At 44.1% G+C, this 14,030-nt stretch overlaps 1 protein-coding gene across 1 annotated transcript in view; it reads right to left on the bottom strand.

Moving 5' to 3' along the window:
- Positions 1 to 14,030, bottom strand: part of LOC135573598 (AT-rich interactive domain-containing protein 5B-like) — a 168,158-nt gene that overhangs the window by 65,083 nt on the left and 89,045 nt on the right. Inside the window, 1 exon segment of the mRNA XM_065022861.1 lies at positions 6,999 to 7,229. Within this exon segment, the coding sequence (XP_064878933.1) occupies positions 6,999 to 7,229 (231 nt within the window).

The raw sequence follows: 14,030 nt of genomic DNA, 5'->3' as shown, positions 1-14,030 counted from the left end.
AGCCAAGAGAGACTGGCAGCAGTGTTAATATCAGCCCTCTGATTACAGTCAGTCTCTCCTCTACTCTGAGCCAAGAGAGACTGGCAGCAGTGTTAATATCAGCCCTCTGATTACAGTCAGTCTCCCCTCTACTCTGAGCCAAGAGAGACTGGCAGCAGTGTTAATATCAGCCCTCTGATTACAGTCAGTCTCTCCTGAACTCTGAGCCAAGAGAGACTGGCCAGCCCTCTGATTACAGTCAGTCTCTCCTCTACTCTGAGCCAAGAGAGACTGGCAGCAGTGTTAATATCAGCCCTCTGATTACAGTCAGTCTCCCCTCAACTCTGAGCCAAGAGAGACTGGCAGCAGTATTAATATCAGCCCTCTGATTACAGTCAGTCTCCCCTCTACTCTGAGCCAAGAGAGACTGGCAGCAGTGTTAATATCAGCCCTCTGATTACAGTCAGTCTCCCCTCTACTCTGAGCCAAGAGAGACTGGCAGCAGTGTTAATATCAGCCCTCTGATTACAGTCAGTCTCCCCTCTACTCTGAGCCAAGAGAGACTGGCAGCAGTGTTAATATCAGCCCTCTGATTACAGTCAGTCTCTCCTCTACTCTGAGCCAAGAGAGACTGGCAGCAGTGTTAATATCAGCCCTCTGATTACAGTCAGTCTCCCCTCTACTCTGAGCCAAGAGAGACTGGCAGCAGTGTTAATATCAGCCCTCTGATTACAGTCAGTCTCCCCTCTACTCTGAGCCAAGAGAGAGACTGGCAGCAGTGTTAATATCAGCCCTCTGATTACAGTCAGTCTCCCCTCTACTCTGAGCCAAGAGAGACTGGCAGCAGTGTTAATATCAGCCCTCTGATTACAGTCAGTCTCCCCTCTACTCTGAGCCAAGAGAGACTGGCAGCAGTGTTAATATCAGCCCTCTGATTACAGTCAGTCTCCCCTCTACTCTGAGCCAAGAGAGACTGGCAGCATAGTATTTACATCAGCCCTCTGATTACGACGAAGAACAAGACGTGCTGCTCTGTTCTGGGCTGCAGCTTAACTACACTGCGGTTCAACAGTTTGGGGTCACTTAGAAATGTCCTTGTTTTTGAAAGAAAGGCAAATGTTTTGTCAATTAAAATAACATCACATTGATCAGAAATACAGTGTAGACATTGTTAATGTTGTAAACTACTATTGTAGCTGGAAACGCCAGATTTTATTTACAGAATATCTACATAGGCGTACAGAGGCCCATTATCAGCAACCATCACTCCTGTGTTCCAATGGCACGTTGTGTTAGCTAATCCAAGTTTATCATTCTAAAAGGGTAATTGATCATTAGAAAACCCTTTTGCAATTATGTTAGCACAGCTGAAACTAGTCTTCTGTAGACTAATTGAGTATCTGGAGCATCAGCATTTGTGGGTTCGATTACAGGCTCAAAATGGCCAGAAACAAAAAACTTTCTTCTGAAACTCGTCAGTCTGTTCTTGCTCTGACAAATGAAGGCTATTCCATGTGAGTAATTGGCAAGACACTGAAGATCTCGTACAACGCTGTGTACTACTCCCTTCACAGAACAGCACAAACTGGCCCTAACCAGAATAGAAAGAGGAGTGGGAGGCCCCGGTGCACAACTGAGCAAGAGGACAAGTACATTAGAGTGTCTAGTTTGAGAAACAGACGGCTCACAAGTCCTCATCTGGCAGCTTCATTAAATAGTACCCACAAAACACCAGTCTCAACGTCAACAGTGAGGAGGCGACGCCGGCAGAGATACAAAGAAAAAGCCATATCTCAGACTGGCCAATAAAAATAAAAGATTTAGATGGGCAAAGAACACAGGCACTGGACAGAGGAACTCTGCCTAGAAGGCCAGCATCCCGGAGTCGCCTCTTCACTGTTGACGTTGAGACCGGTGTTTTACGGGTACTATTTAATGAAGCTGACAGTTCAGTTCAGGAAATGTACAACAGTAATAATGTCTACACTGTATTTCCGATCAATTTGATGTTATTTTAAAGGACATTTCTAAGTGACCCCAAACTTTTGAACGGTAGTGTAGGTATTTCCTTGCAGCAGTCGATAACATGACTGGACAATAATCAAGATAAGACAAAACTAGAGGCTGCAGGACTTGCTTTTTGGAGTGTGGTGTCAAAAAAACTGAGCATCTCTTTATTACGGAGAGACCTCTCCCTGCCTTTACAACCATTGAATGTATATGTTTTGACCATGACAGTTTACAATCTAAGGTAACGCCAAGTAATTTAGTCTCCTCAACTTGTTCAACGGCCACACCATTCATTACCAGATGCAGTTAAGCTCTAGAACATGGGGAATGATTTTCTACCAAATACAACGCTCTTAGTTTTAGAGATGTTCAGGACCATCCATTCCAAAACAGACTGCAACTCTTTGTTAAGGGTTTCAGTGACTCCATTAGCTGTGGTTGCTGATGTGTTTATGGTTGAATCCTCAGCATACATGGACACACATGCTTTGTTTATTGCCAGTGGCAGGTCATTTGGTAAAAATAGAAAAGAGTAGAGGGCATTTAGAGCTGCCCTGCGGTACACCACACTTTACATATTTGACATTAGAGAAGCTTCCATTAAAGAAAACCCTTTGAGTTCTATTAGATAGACAGCTCTGACTCAACGACATGGGAGAGGTTGAAGAGCCATAACACATGATTTGGAGTGATTCCTATGTATATTTATATATTTTATTTTTTATTTCACCTTTATTTAACCAGGTAGCCCAGCTGAGAACAAGTTCTCATTTACAACTGCGACCTGATTAATGTGCAAGTAGAGATACTGGGGAGCAAAGGAGCAAAATATAAATAACTGTATGGGGATGAGGTAGTTGGGCGGGCTATTTACAGATGGGCTGTGAACAGGTGCAATGATCTGTAAGCTGCTCTGACAGCTGACGCTTAAAGTTAGTGAGGAAGATATGAGTCTTCAACTTCAGTGATTTAAAAAAAAATTGTTCCAGTCATTGGCAGCAGAGAACTGGAAGGAAAGGCGGCCAAAAGAGAAGTTGGCTTTGGGGATGAACAGTGAAGGAGGCTTGTTGTGAAATAGGAAGCCGATTCTAGATTTCATTTTGGATTGGGGATGTTTAACGTGGGTCTGGAAGGAGAGTTTAAAGTCTAGCCAGACAGCTAGGTATTTGTAGTTGTCCACATATTCAGTGTGAGACGGCAGAGCCACCGTATTCATGATGACATTTCCATTCAAAGTTTATTTTCTTCTTTTTATTCTGGATCTTCCTACACATTGATGTTGTTACTCTGTAGCCAAAGGATTTTACAACGATGGCATACGTCCCAAATGGCTCCCTGTTCTCAATATACTTTTGACCAGGGCCCATGGGCTAGTGCACTACTGTTGACCAGGGCCCATGGGCTAGTGCACTACTGTTGACCAGGGCCTATAGAGTAGTGCACTACTGTTGACCAGGGCCCATGGGTTAGTGCACTACTGTTGACCAGGGTCTATAGGGTAGTGGACTACTGTTGACCAGGGCCTATAGGGTAGTGCACTACTGTTGACCAGGGCCTATAGGGAAGTGCACTACTGTTGACCAGGGCCTATAGGGTAGTGCACTACTGTTGACCAGGGCCCATGGGCTAGTGCACTACTGTTGACCAGGGTCTATAGGGTAGTGGACTACTGTTGACCAGGGCCTATAGGGTAGTGCACTACTGTTGACCAGGGCCTATAGGGTAGTGCACTACTGTTGACCAGGGTCTATAGGGTAGTGCACTACTGTTGACCAGGGCCCATGGGCTATTGCACTACTGTTGACCAGGGCCTATAGGGTAGTGCACTACTGTTGACCAGGGTCTATAGGGTAGTGGACTACTGTTGACCAGGGCCCATGGGCTGGTGCACTACTGTTGACCAGGGCCCATGGGCTGGTGCACTACTGTTGACCAGGGCCCATAGGGTAGTGGACTACTGTTGACCAGGGCCCATAGGATAGTTGGCTACTGTTGACCAGGGTCTATAGGGTAGTGCACTACTGATGACCAGGGTCTATAGGGTAGTGAACTACTGTTGACCAGGGCCCATGGGCTGGTGCACTACTGTTGACCAGGGCCCATAGGGTAGTGGACTACTGTTGACCAGGGCCCATAGGATAGTTGGCTACTGTTGACCAGGGCCCATGGGCTAGTGCACTACTGTTGACCAGGGCCCATAGGATAGTTGGCTACTGTTGACCAGGGCCCATAGGGTAGTTGGCTACTGTTGACCAGGGCCCATGGGAGAGGGCACTACTGTTGACCAGGGCCCATGGGAGAGGGCACTAAATAGGGAATGAGATACCATTTAGGAAACACAACTGTTACTGTAGCTGATAGTAAATGGCTACTCTAAATGCAGCAGATTTCCCGCCAACTAACCATCATTCTGAAGATAAAGGAGATTCCCTCAGGGTGTCTCTGATGTGTTCCAGAATGAAATGTGTTCTTTGGAACCCCAGCGTGTGGTGAAGTTCTGTAACATGAACAATGACTTCACGCTGCTGAGATCAGTCCTTACACAGTTGTTCCCCCTAGCCAAACACTGTTTAAAACCTCTTAAGACTCTAGGGGCAGTATTTCATTTTTGGATAAAAAGACGTGCCCGTTTTAAGCGCAATATTTTGTCACGAAAAGATGCTCGACTATGCATGGAATTGATAGCTTTGGAAAGAAAACACTCTGACGTTTCCAGAACTGCAAAGATTTTCACTATGAGTGCCCTAGAACAAAACCTTCAGGCAAAACCAAGATGTTTCAGCAACCAGGAAATGAACAGGATTTCCGAAGCTACGTTTTCCATGATCTCCTTATATGGCTGTGAATGCGCCAGGAATGAGCCTGCACTTTCTGTCGTTTCCCCAAGGTGTCTGCAGCATTGTGACGTATTTGCAGGCATATCATTGGAAGATTGACCATAAGAGACTACAATTGCCAAGTGTCCGCACGGTGTCCTGCGTGGAAATTGGTGCGCAAAACTCAGCTACTGGTATTTTTCCATGCGATTCTGAGAAGAAAGCATGCTTCCACGAACGACATTTCAATGAAGAGATATATGACAAAACACCTTGAGGATTGATTCAAACAACGTTTGCCATGTTTCAGTCGATATTATGGAGTTAATTTGGAAAAAAGTTCGACGTGTAGGTGACTGAATTTTCGGTTAATTTCGGTAGCCAAATGCATAGTAACAAAACGGAGCGATTTGTCCTACACAAAGAATCTTTCAGGAAAAACTGGACATCTGCTATGTAACTGAGTCTCCTCATTGAAACATCTGAAGTTCTTCAAAGGTAAATTATTTTATTTGATTCCTTTGCTGGTTTTTGTGAATATGTTGCGTGCTAAATGCTAACGCTAAATGCTAAGCTAGCTATCAACACTCTTACACAAATGATTGATTTTCTCTGGTTCAAAAGCATATTTTGAAAATCTGAGATGACAGTGTTGTTAAGAAAAGGATAAGCTTGAGAGCAGGCATATTTATTTCATTTCATTTGCGATTTTTAGAAATCGCTAACGTTGCGTTATGGTAATGAGCTTGAGGCTGTAGTCACGAACCCGCATACGGGGTGGGGCGGACTATGAAGTTAAACCCCTCAGGAGGGAGTCCATCGGGACAATCGGGACAGTTAACATGCAGATGCCTGTCAAGCCCTGCTGACATCTCCCTTTATCATGACAACAAAGTCCTACTGAAGATGTTCCAAACAGAATATGGACCCGGTCCAGAAATGTTCCTGTCTTCATGTACACACTCTGACATCCATTTCCATTGTGTGTGCTGTACAGTTGTTTCTTATTCATCTTGTCTGATTGGGATCCCAGTCTGAGGACCAGCTATAGGCAGCAGCAGCTGCTGCAGTAGCATTCAACCGTTAGTCTCCTGTACCTAACCAGAGGATGTCCTGGTTAAACTGTTAGTCTCCTGTACCTAACCAGAGGATGTCCTGGTTAAACTGTTAGTCTCCTGTACCTAACCAGAGGATGTTCTGGTTAAACCTTTAGTCTCCTGTACCTAACCAGAGGATGTTCTGGTTAAACCTTTAGTCTCCTGGTTAAACTGTTAGTCTCCTGTACCTAACCAGAGGATGTTCTGGTTAAACCGTTAGTCTCCTGTACCTAACCAGAGGATGTTCTGGTTAACCCATTAGTCTCCTGGTTAAACTGTTAGTCTCCTGTACCTAACCAGAGGATGTTCTGATTAAACCTTTAGTCTCCTGGTTAACCCTTTAGTCTCCTGGTTAAACTGTTAGTCTCCTGGTTAAACCGTTAGTCTCCTGGTTAACCCTTTAGTCTCCTGGTTAAACCGTTAGTCTCCTGGTTAACCCTTTAGTCTCATGGTTAACCCTTTAGTCTTCTGGTTAAACCTTTAGTCTCCTGGTTAAACCGTTAGTCTCCTGGTTAACCCTTTAGTCTTCTGGTTAAACCTTTAGTCTCCTGGTTAAACCTTTAGTCTCCTGGTTAAACCGTTAGTCTCCTGGTAACTATGCTGACGGCAGTTTGAATTTTTTAGTTCTGGAGGTTAAAGGTCATTAGCTGTGTGATGTCATTATAGAATGTGGAGGCAGGAGGACCTGAAGGAGAGCAGGCAGGCTGTGTTTATCAGCCCTCAAGGAATTATAGAATGTTGAGGCAGGAGGACCTGAAGGAGACCAGGCAGGCTGTGCTAATCAGCCCTTAAGGGGAGTTGCGTCCCAAATGGCACCCTATTCCCTATTTAGTGTACTATCATCCCCATCATGTGGACCATCCGTAACATACAGTGGCATTGGGCTCAGTGCCATGGAAACATCAGCCCATGTTAACATTGGTGATTTGCCTACTCAAAGCAGGAAGTGACAAGCAGGGTCAGTGTGGAGAACAGTGTCACCACTCGACAGGACAGAGCATATCAGTGCAACAGGGTTCAGTACAGGGGTATTTCAGAACAGGGGTATTTCAGAACAGGGGTATTTCAGTACAGTAGTAATATTTCAGGCACTCACCGAACTCATCACAGACATTGTCGTTGTCGATGAGGGTGGGGTGTTCAAAGGTGTCCCTGCAGTACAGGATGTGGGTGTGGTCTGTGAGTGAGGTCACGCCCCCCAGGGCCAGAACCACCTGTGAGGTGAGGAGGGAGGCGGGTCTTTCTTTCAGCCGGGCCAATAGGGAACGGTAGCGACAATACTGGGGGTAAGACAGCACCGACACACGCTTCTGGTCCCCGTCATCACCTAGAGGGACAGAGGAGAGACATGTTCTTTAACAGAGAGAGAGGTCCAACAGCTGGAGGCGGGGAGCAAGAAAAAACATACTAGCAGTAGCAGGAAGTGACAGCAGAGGAAGTGTGAGCAGAACCGGTCAGCTTGACTAGGCTGCCACATTAAGGTAGGAAATGTTTTTAACATCTGATTGGTGCAATCTCAGCTGACACAGACACTGGGGTTCTGAACCAGCTTCACTGTTTTCTATACTGCTCTTCAGTCACCCAATGCTTTGATTAACCTGACCCACAATACAGACAGTGTTTTAATGAGTTCATCCCTCCATACTGCTGGACGGCATTCAGGCTGTTCCACTCAGGCTGTAATGCAGAGGCTGGAGCCTAGTTTAGAGACACTACAATGCTAATATAATGATACAGTGTCTCTGTGTTCCAGTCCAGTTCTGTGGGATATGAGAATCATATGAGGTTTTACTACAGAGCCAAACTGCTGTTTTAACATGACACTTCTCAGCCAGGATGGTTCACATAAACTGAGTGTTGTGATATAAACCGTTGTGATATAAACCGTTGTGATATAATCTGTTGTGATATAAACTGTTGTGATATAAACTGTTGTGATATAAACCGTTGTGATATAATCCGTTGTGATATAAACCGTTGTGATATAAACTGAGTGTTGTGATATAAACTGAGTGTTGTGACATAAACCGTTGTGATATAAACCGTTGTGATATAAACCGTTGTGATATAAACCGTTCCGTTGTGATATAAACCGTTGTGATATAAACTGAGTGTTGTGATATAATCCGTTGTGATATAAACCGTTGTGATATAAACCGTTGTGATATAAACCGTTGTGATATAATCCGTTGTGATATAAACCGTTGTGATATAAACCGTTGTGATATAAACTGTTGTGATATAAACCGTTGTGATATAAACCGTTGTGATATAATCCATTGTGATATAAACTGAGTCTTGTGATATAATCCGTTGTGATATAAACCGTTGTGATATAAACCGTTGTGATATAAACCGTTGTGATATAAACTGAGTGTTGTGATATAAACCGTTGTGATATAAACCGTTGTGATATAAACTGAGTGTTGTGATATAAACCGTTGTGATATAAACCGTTGTGATATAAACTGAGTGTTGTGATATAATCCGTTGTGATATAAACCGTTGTGATATAATCCGTTGTGATATAAACCGTTGTGATATAATCCGTTGTGATATAAACCGTTGTGATATAAACCGTTGTGATATAAACCGTTGTGATATAATCCGTTGTGATATAAACTGAGTGTTGTGACATAAACCGTTGTGATATAAACCGTTGTGATATAATCCGTTGTGATATAAACCGTTGTGATATAAACTGAGTGTTGTGACATAAACCGTTGTGACATAAACCGTTGTGATATAATCCGTTGTGATATAAACCGTTGTGATATAAACCGTTGTGATATAAACCGTTGTGATATAAACCGTTGTGATATAAACCGTTGTGATATAAACCGTTGTGATATAATCCGTTGTGATATAAACTGAGTGTTGTGATATAAACCGTTGTGATATAAACCGTTGTGATATAATCCGTTGTGATATAAACTGAGTGTTGTGATATAAACCGTTGTGATATAAACCGTTGTGATATAATCCGTTGTGATATAATCCGTTGTGATATAAACTGAGTGTTGTGACATAAACCGTTGTGATATAATCCGTTGTGATATAATCCGTTGTGATATAATCCGTTGTGATATAAACTGAGTGTTGTGACATAAACCGTTGTGATATAAACCGTTGTGATATAATCCGTTGTGATATAAACCGTTGTGATATAAACTGAGTGTTGTGACATAAACCGTTGTGATATAATCCGTTGTGATATAAACCGTTGTGATATAAACCGTTGTGATATAAACCGTTGTGATATAAACCGTTGTGATATAAACCGTTGTGATATAATCCGTTGTGATATAAACCGTTGTGATATAATCCGTTGTGATATAATCCGTTGTGATATAATCCGTTGTGATATAAACCGTTGTGATATAAACCGTTGTGATATAATCCGTTGTGATATAAACTGAGTGTTGTGATATAAACCGTTGTGATATAAACCGTTGTGATATAAACCGTTGTGATATAATCCGTTGTGATATAAACTGAGTGTTGTGACATAAACCGTTGTGATATAATCCGTTGTGATATAATCCGTTGTGATATAAACCGTTGTGATATAAACTGAGTGTTGTGACATAAACCGTTGTGATATAATCCGTTGTGATATAAACCGTTGTGATATAAACTGAGTGTTGTGACATAAACCGTTGTGATATAATCCGTTGTGATATAAACCGTTGTGATATAAACCGTTGTGATATAAACTGAGTGTTGTGACATAAACCGTTGTGATATAATCCGTTGTGATATAAACCGTTGTGATATAAACCGTTGTGATATAAACCGTTGTGATATAAACCGTTGTGATATAATCCGTTGTGATATAAACCGTTGTGATATAATCCGTTGTGATATAATCCGTTGTGATATAATCCGTTGTGATATAATCCGTTGTGATATAATCCGTTGTGATATAATCCGTTGTGATATAAACCGTTGTGATATAAACCGTTGTGATATAATCCGTTGTGACCTAAACTGAGTGTTGTGATATAAACCGTTGTGATATAAACCGTTGTGATATAAACTGAGTGTTGTGATATAAACCGTTGTGATATAATCCGTTGTGATATAAACTGAGTGTTGTGATATAAACCGTTGTGATATAAACCGTTGTGATATAAACCGTTGTGATATAAACCGTTGTGATATAATCCGTTGTGATATAAACCGTTGTGATATAATCCGTTGTGATATAATCCGTTGTGATATAAACCGTTGTGATATAAACCGTTGTGATATAAACCGTTGTGATATAATCCGTTGTGATATAAACCGTTGTGATATAATCCGTTGTGATATAATCCGTTGTGATATAAACCGTTGTGATATAAACTGAGTGTTGTGACATAAACCGTTGTCATATAAACCGTTGTGATATAATCCGTTGTGATATAAACCGTTGTGATATAAACCGTTGTGATATAATCCGTTGTGATATAAACCGTTGTGATATAATCCGTTGTGATATAAACTGAGTGTTGTGATATAAACCGTTGTGATATAAACCGTTGTGATATAAACCGTTGTGATATAATCCGTTGTGATATAAACCGTTCCGTTGTGATATAATCCGTTGTGATATAATCCGTTGTGATATAAACTGAGTGTTGTGATATAAACCGTTGTGATATAAACCGTTGCGATATAAACCGTTGAGACCTAAACCGTTGTGATATAAACCGTTGTGATATAATCCGTTGTGATATAAACCGTTGTGATATAAACCGTTGTGATATAAACCGTTGTGATATAATCCGTTGTGATATAATCCGTTCCGTTGTGATATAAACCGTTGTGATATAATCCGTTGTGATATAAACCGTTCCGTTGTGATATAAACCGTTGTGATATAAACCGTTCCGTTGTGATATAAACTGTTGTGATATAAACCGTTGTGATATAAACCGTCGTGATATAAACCGTTGTGATATAAACTGTTGCGATATAACGAGAGCCAGATGGTTCAACGTTGATACATCTCACTCTGCTGATTTACACAGATCCTTCTGCTCAATCACCATCATGGCACCCAGATCCCAAATTAACCACAATATCTGTTCTACCAGGAGATGTTCTACCAGGTGATGTTCTACCAGGAGATGTTCTATCAGGTGATGTTCTACCAGGAGATTTTCTACCAGGAGATTTTCTACCAGGAGATGTTCTACCAGGAGATGTTCTACCAGGAGATGTTCTACCAGGAGATGTTCTACCAGGAGATGTTCTACCAGGTGATGTTCTATCAGGTGATGTTCTACCAGGAGATGTTCTACCAGGTGATGTTCTACCAGGTGATGTTCTACCAGGAGATGTTCTACCAGGAGATGTTCTACCAGGTGATGTTCTATCAGGTGATGTTAGCCAGTCAACCAGTCAGCCAGTCAGTCAGCCAGCCAGTCAACCAGTCAGTCAGCCAGCCAGTAAGTCAGCCAGTCAGCCAGCCAGTCAGTCAGTTAGTCAGGCAGCCAGCCATTCAGTTAGTTAGCCAGTCAGTCAGCCTATCAGCCAGCCAGTAAGTCAGTCAACCAGTCAGTCAGTCAGTCAGTCAGTTAGTCAGTTAGTCAGTTAATCAGCCAGCCAGCCGTTCAGTTAGTTAGCCAGTCAGTCAGCCTATCAGCCAGTCAGTCAGGGAAAAATAATCAGTATTTATCACTGCTCAGAGACAGACAGAAACATGTTCATCTATTTCCTCCTGGTTGGTGATCATGATAATAGTCACACACAGAGGAGCACCTGTTCTGGGGAAGTGCTGTTCACACACAGAGGAGCACCTGTTCTGGGGAAGTGCTGTTCACACACAGAGGAGCACCTGTTCTGGGGAAGTGCTGTTCACACACAGAGGAGCACCTGTTCTGGGGAAGTGCTGTTCACACACAGAGCAGCCCCTGTTCTGGGGAAGTGCTGTTCACACACAGAGCAGCACCTGTTCTGGGGAAGTGCTGTTCACACACAGAGCAGCACCTGTTCTGGAGAAGTGCTGTTCACACACAGAGCAGCACCTGTTCTGGGGAAGTGCTGTTCACACACAGAGCAGCACCTGTTCTGGGGAAGTGCTGTTCACACACAGAGCAGCACCTGTTCTGGAGAAGTGCTGTTCACACACAGAGCAGCACCTGTTCTGGGGAAGTGCTGTTAACACACAGAGGAGCACCTGTTCTGGGGAAGTGCTGTTCACACACAGAGCAGCACCTGTTCTGGGGAAGTGCTGTTAACACACAGAGGAGCACCTGTTCTGGGGAAGTGCTGTTCACACACAGAGCAGCACCTGTTCTGGGGAAGTGCTGTTCACACACTCAGCAGCGCCTGTTCTGGGGAAGTGCTGTTCACACACAGAGCAGCACCTGTTCTGGGGAAGTGCTGTTCACACACAGAGCAGCGCCTGTTCTGGGGAAGTGCTGTTCACACACAGAGCAGCGCCTGTTCTGGGGAAGTGCTGTTCACACACTGAGCAGCACCTGTTCTGGGAAGTGCTGTTCACACACAGAGCAGCGCCTGTTCTGGGGAAGTGCTGTTCACACAGAGCAGCGCCTGTTCTGGGAAGTGCTGTTCACACACAGAGCAGCGCCTGTTCTGGGGAAGTGCTGTTCACACACAGAGCAGCGCCTGTTCTGGGGAAGTGCTGTTCACACACAGAGCAGCGCCTGTTCTGGGGAAGTGCTGTTCACACACAGAGCAGCGCCTGTTCTGGGGAAGTGCTGTTCACACACAGAGCAGCACCTGTTCTGGGGAAGTGCTGTTCACACACAGAGGAGCACCTGTTCTGGGGAAGTGCTGTTCACAAACAGAGCAGCACCTGTTCTGGAGAAGTGCTGTTCACACACAGAGCAGCACCTGTTCTGGAGAAGTGCTGTTCACACACAGAGCAGCACCTGTTCTGGGGAAGTGCTGTTCACACACAGAGCAGCACCTATTCTGGGGAAGTGCTGTTCACACAAAGAGCAGCACCTGTTCTGGGGAAATGCTGTACACACACAGAGCAGCGCCTGTTCTGGGGAAGTGCTGTTCACACACAGAGCAGCACCTGTTCTGGGGAAGTGCTGTTCACACACAGAGCAGCACCTGTTCTGGCTGACCCCCAGTCTTCATGGAGGAGATTACTGAGTAGTTTGGTTCATCAGGCTGACCTCCAGTCTTCATGGAGGAGATTACTGAGTAGTTTGGTTCATCAGGCTGACCCCCAGTCTTCATGGAGGAGATTACTGAGTAGTATGGTTCATCAGGCTGACCTCCAGTCTTCATGGAGGAGATTACTGAGTAGTTTGGTTCATCAGGCTGACCCCCAGTCTTCATGGAGGAGATTACTGAGTAGTTTGGTTCATCAGGCTGACCCCCAGTCTTCATGGAGGAGATTACTGAGTAGTTTGGTTCATCAGGCTGACCCCCAGTCTTCATGGTTCATCAGGCTGACCTCCAGGCTACATAGAGGAGATTACTGAGTAGTTTGGTTCATCAGGCTGACCTCCAGTCTTCATGGTTCATCAGGCTGACCTCCAGTCTTCATGGAGGAGATTACTGAGTAGTTTGGTTCATCAGGCTGACCTCCAGTCTTCATAGAGGAGATTACTGAGTAGTTTGGTTCATCAGGCTGACCCCCAGTCTTCATGGTTCATCAGGCTGACCCCAGTCTTCATGGTTCATCAGGCTGACCTCCAGTCTTCATGGTTCATCAGGCTGACCTCCAGTCTTCATGGAGGAGATTACTGAGTAGTTTGGTTCATCAGGCTGACCCCCAGTCTTCATGGAGGAGATTACTGAGTAGTTTGGTTCATCAGGCTGACCCCCAGTCTTCATGGTTCATCAGGTTGACCTCCAGTCTTCATGGAGGAGATTACTGAGTAGTTTGGTTCATCAGGCTGATCCCCAGTCTTCATAGAGGAGATTACTGAGTAGTTTGGTTCATCAGGCTGACCACCAGTCTCCATGGAGATTACTGAGTAGTTTGGTTCATCAGGCTGATCCCCAGTCTTCATGGAGGAGATTACTGAGTAGTTTGGTTCATCAGGCTGACCTCCAGTCTTCATGGAGGAGATTACTGAGTAGTTTGGTTCATCAGGCAGACCCCCAGTCTTCATGGAGGAGATTACTGAGTAGTTTGGTTCATCAGGCTGACCTC

Source organism: Oncorhynchus nerka, linkage group LG10 (assembly GCF_034236695.1).
Source record: "Oncorhynchus nerka isolate Pitt River linkage group LG10, Oner_Uvic_2.0, whole genome shotgun sequence".
Lineage (NCBI taxonomy): Eukaryota > Metazoa > Chordata > Actinopteri > Salmoniformes > Salmonidae > Oncorhynchus > Oncorhynchus nerka.
Note: the sequence above shows the minus strand (reverse complement) of the source record. Positions and strands in the feature narration are given on the sequence as shown.